General features: G+C 58.6%; 1 protein-coding gene across 1 annotated transcript; it reads right to left on the bottom strand.

The window, feature by feature from the left end:
• Positions 1–587: 587 nt before the first annotated feature.
• On the bottom strand, positions 588–6,908 carry tomm5 (translocase of outer mitochondrial membrane 5 homolog (yeast)). Its single transcript, XM_068028919.1, has 2 exons — positions 6,715–6,908; positions 588–1,378 (listed from the first exon to the last, which is right to left on the bottom strand). The coding sequence occupies exons 1-2, from the start codon at positions 6,833–6,835 to the stop codon at positions 1,344–1,346; spliced, it is 156 nt and encodes a 51-aa protein (XP_067885020.1). The 5' UTR covers positions 6,836–6,908; the 3' UTR covers positions 588–1,343.

Here is a 6,908-nt window from a genome sequence, read left to right on the forward strand (position 1 = left end):
AGTTTGGAACTCTCGTCCACAAACACAATTGATGCTGGATCAATTGTTTAAACTGAAATTGATAGATTCTTGTTAGCCAAAGGTATTAAGGGAAATGGGGCAAAGGCGAGTATGTGGAGTTAGGCTGCAAATCCGCTTTGATCTCATCGAATGACGGAGCAGCCTCGAGGGGCTAAATGGCCTAATCCTATGTTCTTCCATGTATAGATCACCTAGATGTGCCACAAGTCATTAGCCATTTAAGTGCTGAATGTAGCAAATGATCACTCACCAGCCAATTTTCTATCTGAACAGGCCAGCTGGTTGTTACTAATGGTTCCTTGAAGCAGCAACAATTCACTTTACTGCTTAAAAGAACATAATCCAACTATCACCAGAAAAAGTAAAAATGTTTCACATAAAATCCCAGCATAATTTGATTTTTACAGATATTTAGAGAGGCATAGAAACCTCAAAATGTAACATATAGTTGTCTTACAACTTAGAGAAAGAATAAAGCTGATAGATGAAAATGTAAAGGAAAACCTAAGCGGTTTAAGAAAAAAACTTTGAAATCAGAGGTGTAACATTTACATCACTACAACCAATTGGAGATTTCATAATCTTTAATCAGAACAGATGAAAAATTAATCAATTGTTTTAATAGACAATCCAATATAAGAACATGCATTTTGTGTGCAAAACCAATTAAAGCAAATCCAATGAAAAAGCTTCTAATAAATCCAAATCAAGATGGGAAAGTTTCAGTGCTCTGTGCCATTTCTTACATTGCACCCTCTGTGACTGGAGGCATAACAAGTACCTCCATTATCTTTTGCAGTCATGAATTCCTTACAGATTCAAAAGATTAGTTTTGTGTCACTAAAGCACTATCAAATACTGCAATTCCTACAGCCATTTTTCAAGGAGGGAACCCAGCTGAACTCTGAACCAGCTGGACTGTGAATAAGATTCACACTCAGCAGGGCGGGGGCGGGGGCGGGGGCGGGCGGGTGGGGCCAGACACCAAGTGTTATAAACAGGTGTTTTTTGCACACTGATGCATTCGCAATACTGAGTATTTGTGGCGTAAAAGATTTACAAAAATAAGTCCTTGTATGAAATAAAATGGGAAATGGTCAATGTGAGGGAAGCATTAATTAATTAAAGCAGTTAATCCAGTTGCACAGATAGAAGAGTTTTAAATATGCTGACTGTCCTTGTAGTTGAGTTTAAAAGATCCATTTGTTAGCAGCAGTAGGATTCCTGATTGTCCATGTTCATTTTGTTGTCCTGTACCAACATGGATCAACTTCGACATGACCACTGTTCTGCACCATGGTGGTCTCTGGCAGCAGTGAAGTTCATATACTATCCAGTTTCTTTAGGATAAAGGGAGCTGGAAAAGAATGGTATGATTTAGTATAATATGCAAACGAAAGCTGTTTGAAAAGGGCAGCATGTCATGTACTGGAGGTAATTATGACGAGAAGGTGGGCTGGCTGGGTTGAGATAAATTAAAAAGAAGTGTGCTGGGCCCAATAGGTTTTTATTAAAAATCTAGTGTTTGGACCTTGTTGCTGCAATAACTGTACATGACAATTTTTTAAAAAACCTTAAAAACATCAAAAACCTAGAAGTGATTTGTCAAGTGCTGAGGTAAATCACGGACTCTGTGAGAAGATTTGATTCTTGACTTCAAGCAATAAGGTGCAAGAGAAAATTTTGAGATTGTCCGCCGTTGACACAATACTGCAGGATTCAGGTGTTTAACACCGGAGTGACATCGCTGTGGCTGAGCTACTGATTCCTGCTCCATGCCGTTTCTGAGCTGTGCTGAGTAGGAAGAAGGAAGGGAATAGTTCCTGGCAACTCTTAGTCAACTGGAAACCTGTCGACCCTTTCAGGACCTTACGAGAAAACACCCCCAACAAAACATTAGAAAATCTATACACAACCCTCCACCACGTCAAGGGCACCTCAGCACAGAATCTCTCTCATTCCAGCTTTAGTCCAAGTACAGGTTTCCAGTTCAAACCCAGTAAAGTCCCCCTGTAGGATTATTCTAGAAGATTCACCTGATCCTTCCCAGTATAGCAGCCTCCCATCAATATCCATCCCGCCCAGTATAGCCTTCCTCAACCCCCCCAACCTATTCCACTGCAGTCTCTCCTCTCTACTTTCCAATCTATCCCAGTAGGCTCTCTCCCTCACCTATGCCAGTATACTCCCTCTCTCTGTCCTCCATCTATGCCAGTAGTCTTTTCCCTCCCACCATCTATGCCAGCTCCAACACTGGCATCTAACAGACAATGTGGAAAATTGTCCAGGTATGTCCTGTCCACAAAAAGCAGGACAAATCCAATCCCACCAATTACCACCCCATCAATCTAGTCTCCCTCATCAGCAAACTGATGAAAGGTTTCACTGACAGTGCTATAAAGCAGCAGGTTCACAGCAATAACCTGCTCACCAATGCTCAGTTTGGGTTCCGCCGGAGCCACTCTGCTCTAGATCTCATTACAGCTTTGGTCCAAACATAGACAAAAGAGCTGAACTCAAGAGGTGAGAATAGAGCAGCTTGACCGAGTCAGCCATCAAAATTGAAGTCAATGGGAAAAATCTCTACTGGTTGGAGTCATGCCGAGTAGAAAGGAAGATCGTTGTGGTTGTTGAAGGCCAAACATCTAAGCCCCAGGGCATTGGTGCAGGAGCTCCTCCGGGTAATGTCCTAGGACCAACCATCTCCAGCTACTTCATCAATGATCTTCCCTCCATCACAAGGTCAGAAGTGGGGATGTTCACTGATGATTGCACAGCGTTCAGTACCATTCGCAACTCCTCAGATACCGAAGAAGTCCATGCCCACATGCAGCAAGACCTGGACAACATCCTTGCTTGGGCTGATAAGTGACAAGTAAAATTTGCACCAGACAAGTGCCAGGCAATAACCATCTTCAACAAGAGAGAATATAACCATTTTCCCTGGACATTCAACATCATTACCATCCTGAATTCCCCCACCAACATGCTCGAGGGTTACCATTGACCAGAAACTGAACTGGACCAACCATAGATAAATACTGTGGCTATAAGAGCAGGTCAGAGGCTGGGAATTCTAAGGTGAGTAACTCACCTCCTGACTCCCTAAAACCTGTCCACGATCAACAAGGCACAAGTCAGCAGTGTGATGGAATACTCTCCACTTGCCTGCATGAATGCAGTTCCAACAAAACTCGACACCATCCAGGACAAAGCAGCCCACTTGATAGGCACCCTATCAACCACCATAAAAAACATTCACTCTCTCCTCCAGCCGTGCACAACAACAGCAGTATGTACCATATACAAGATGCACTGCAGCAACTTGCTGAGCCTCCTTCAACAGCACCTTCCAAGTCCATGACCTTTACCACCCTGAAGGTCTTGGGCAGTAGATGCACATGAACACCACTAACTGCAAGTTCCCAACTAAATCACAAACATCATCTTCACTGAGATCTGTAATGCTGTTCCTTCAAAGTTGCTGGGTCAAAACCCTGGAACTCCCTTCCTAACAGCACTGTGGGTGCACAAGAAGGATTGCAGCGGTTCAAGAAGGTGGCTCACCACTACCTTCTCAAGGACAATTAGGGATGGGCAACAAATACTGGCCTTGCTATCAATGCTCATATCCCCATAAAATAAAGAAAAATCTTTCACTCCCCATCCCCTGCATCTATGCCAGTACTGTTTCCTCCCCCCATCTAAAACAGTAGCGTCTCTGTCCCTCCCCCATCTATCGTAGTATAGACTCCATCTATGCCAGGAGTGTCTCTCTACCACCCGCCACCCCCCCCCCACCTATACCAGTACAGCCCCTCTCTCTTTCTTCCCCCTCATCTATGCCAGTACTGTCCTTCTCTCTCCCCCACCCCATTTATGCCAGTACAGTTTCTCTCTCTCCTCAAATCTATGCGAGTACAATCCCTCTCTCCTCCATCTAAACCAGTAGTGTCTCTCTCCCCGCCACTATGCCAGTACAGTTTCTCCCTCCCCCATTAAGAGAGGGAGGGAGGGGGACGGCGCGGCCACAGACGGGGAGAGGGAGGGGGGCGGCGCGGCCACAGACGGGGAGAGGGAGGGGGGCGGCGCGGCCACAGACGGGGAGAGGGAGGGGGGCGGCGCGGCCACAGACGGGGAGAGGGAGGGGGGCGGCGCGGCCACAGACGGGGAGAGGGAGGGGGGCGGCGCGGCCACAGACGGGGAGAGGGAGGGGGGCGGCGCGGCCACAGACGAGGGAGGGGGGCGGCGCGGCCACAGACGGCGGAGGGGGGCGGGGCGGCCACAGACGGCGGAGGGGCGGCCACAGACGGCGGAGGGGGGGCCACAGACGGCGGAGGGGCGGCCACAGACGGCGGAGGGGGGGCCACAGACGGCGGAGGGGGGGCCACAGACGGCGGAGGGGGGGCCACAGACGGCGGAGGGGGGGCGGGGCGGCCACAGACGGCGGAGGGGGGGCGGGGCGGCCACAGACGGCGGAGGGGGGGCGGGGCGGCCACAGACGGCGGAGGGGGGGCGGGGCGGCCACAGACGGCGGAGGGGGGCGGGGCGGCCACAGACGGCGGAGGGGGGCGGGGCGGCCACAGACGGCGGAGGGGGGCGGGGCGGCCACAGACGGCGGAGGGGGGCGGGGCGGCCACAGACGGCGGAGGGGGGCGGGGCGGCCACAGACGGCGGAGGGGGGCGGGGCGGCCACAGACGGCGGAGGGGGGCGGGGCGGCCACAGACGGCGGAGGGGGGCGGGGCGGCCACAGACGGCGGAGGGGGGCGGGGCGGCCACAGACGGCGGAGGGGGGCGGGGCGGCCACAGACGGCGGAGGGGGGCGGGGCGGCCACAGACGGCGGAGGGGGGCGGGGCGGCCACAGACGGCGGAGGGGGGCGGGGCGGCCACAGACGGCGGAGGGGGGCGGGGCGGCCACAGACGGCGGAGGGGGGCGGGGCGGCCACAGACGGCGGAGGGGGGCGGGGCGGCCACAGACGGCGGAGGGGGGCGGGGCGGCCACAGACGGCGGAGGGGGGCGGGGCGGCCACAGACGGCGGAGGGGGGCGGGGCGGCCACAGACGGCGGAGGGGGGCGGGGCGGCCACAGACGGCGGAGGGGGGCGGGGCGGCCACAGACGGCGGAGGGGGGCGGGGCGGCCACAGACGGCGGAGGGGGGCGGGGCGGCCACAGACGGCGGAGGGGGGCGGGGCGGCCACAGACGGCGGAGGGGGGCGGGGCGGCCACAGACGGCGGAGGGGGGCGGGGCGGCCACAGACGGCGGAGGGGGGCGGGGCGGCCACAGACGGCGGAGGGGGGCGGGGCGGCCACAGACGGCGGAGGGGGGCGGGGCGGCCACAGACGGCGGAGGGGGGCGGGGCGGCCACAGACGGCGGAGGGGGGCGGGGCGGCCACAGACGGCGGAGGGGGGCGGGGCGGCCACAGACGGCGGAGGGGGGCGGGGCGGCCACAGACGGCGGAGGGGGGCGGGGCGGCCACAGACGGCGGAGGGGGGCGGGGCGGCCACAGACGGCGGAGGGGGGCGGGGCGGCCACAGACGGCAGAGGGGGGCGGGGCGGCCACAGACGGCGGAGGGGGGCGGGGCGGCCACAGACGGCGGAGGGGGGCGGGGCGGCCACAGACGGCGGAGGGGGGCGGGGCGGCCACAGACGGCGGAGGGGGGCGGGGCGGCCACAGACGGCGGAGGGGGGCGGGGCGGCCACAGACGGCGGAGGGGGGCGGGGCGGCCACAGACGGCGGAGGGGGGCGGGGCGGCCACAGACGGCGGAGGGGGGCGGGGCGGCCACAGACGGCGGAGGGGGGCGGGGCGGCCACAGACGGCGGAGGGGGGCGGGGCGGCCACAGACGGCGGAGGGGGGCGGGGCGGCCACAGACGGCGGAGGGGGGCGGGGCGGCCACAGACGGCGGAGGGGGGCGGGGCGGCCACAGACGGCGGAGGGGGGCGGGGCGGCCACAGACGGCGGAGGGGGGCGGGGCGGCCACAGACGGCGGAGGGGGGCGGGGCGGCCACAGACGGCGGAGGGGGGCGGGGCGGCCACAGACGGCGGAGGGGGGCGGGGCGGCCACAGACGGCGGAGGGGGGCGGGGCGGCCACAGACGGCGGAGGGGGGCGGGGCGGCCACAGACGGCGGAGGGGGGCGGGGCGGCCACAGACGGCGGAGGGGGGCGGGGCGGCCACAGACGGCGGAGGGGGGCGGGGCGGCCACAGACGGCGGAGGGGGGCGGGGCGGCCACAGACGGCGGAGGGGGGGCGGGGCGGCCACAGACGGCGGAGGGAGACTGCGCTGTCACAGATGGCAGAGAGAGAGATACTGGACTCTCTCCGCCCCATCTATTCCGGTATCGTCTCCATGCGCCGCCACCACCACCACCCCCCCCCCCAAACTGGTCGATCTGACTCATAGTTTTAAATAACAGAAAGTGTTGGAAATACTCAGCAGGTCTGGCAACATCTGTGGAGAGAGAAACAGAGTTAAGGTTTCAGGTCAGTGACCTTTCATTTCAGATTTCCAGCATCTGCAGTATTTTGCTTTTATAACTCCGTTGTTTTTTTGGCTGCTTCCCCAAGCCGAGACATGTGCGATGCCGGCTCCCCACGCGGATCGCCAGGTTTCTGTTACCCCCGGTGCCCGAGAGCAGGCCGCCCGGGCCTCGGAGTGTCGTTCCAACCCTTCCCCAGCCCCGCACTCACTCGCCCTCAGGACGGCCACGTAGATGAGGAAGTTGCGGACGGAACGCAGCACGTCCACCCGCATCTTCTTGCGCAGTTCCTCCGGGTCCATCTTCGGCCCCAGCGCCTCCATCCTGAACATAGCTGAACCCGCCCGCAGCTCCGCCAGCAGGCCAACCTGACCCCGCCCAGCCCCCGACCACGTGACCACCTCA

This window comes from Heterodontus francisci, chromosome 4, assembly GCF_036365525.1.
Source record: "Heterodontus francisci isolate sHetFra1 chromosome 4, sHetFra1.hap1, whole genome shotgun sequence".
Lineage (NCBI taxonomy): Eukaryota > Metazoa > Chordata > Chondrichthyes > Heterodontiformes > Heterodontidae > Heterodontus > Heterodontus francisci.

What these genes read in the sequence shown, in the direction of transcription:
- tomm5 (XM_068028919.1), bottom strand. Translation starts at nt 6,835, where the DNA reads ATGTTCAGGATGGAGGCGCTGGGGCCGAAGATGGACCCGGAGGAACTG. An exon ending in CGTGGCCGTCCTGAGGGCGA is followed by an intron (nt 1,379 to 6,714) that starts GTGAGTGCGGGG and finishes ATTCTTTTCCAG; the next exon opens with CTCCCTTTATCCTAAAGAAA.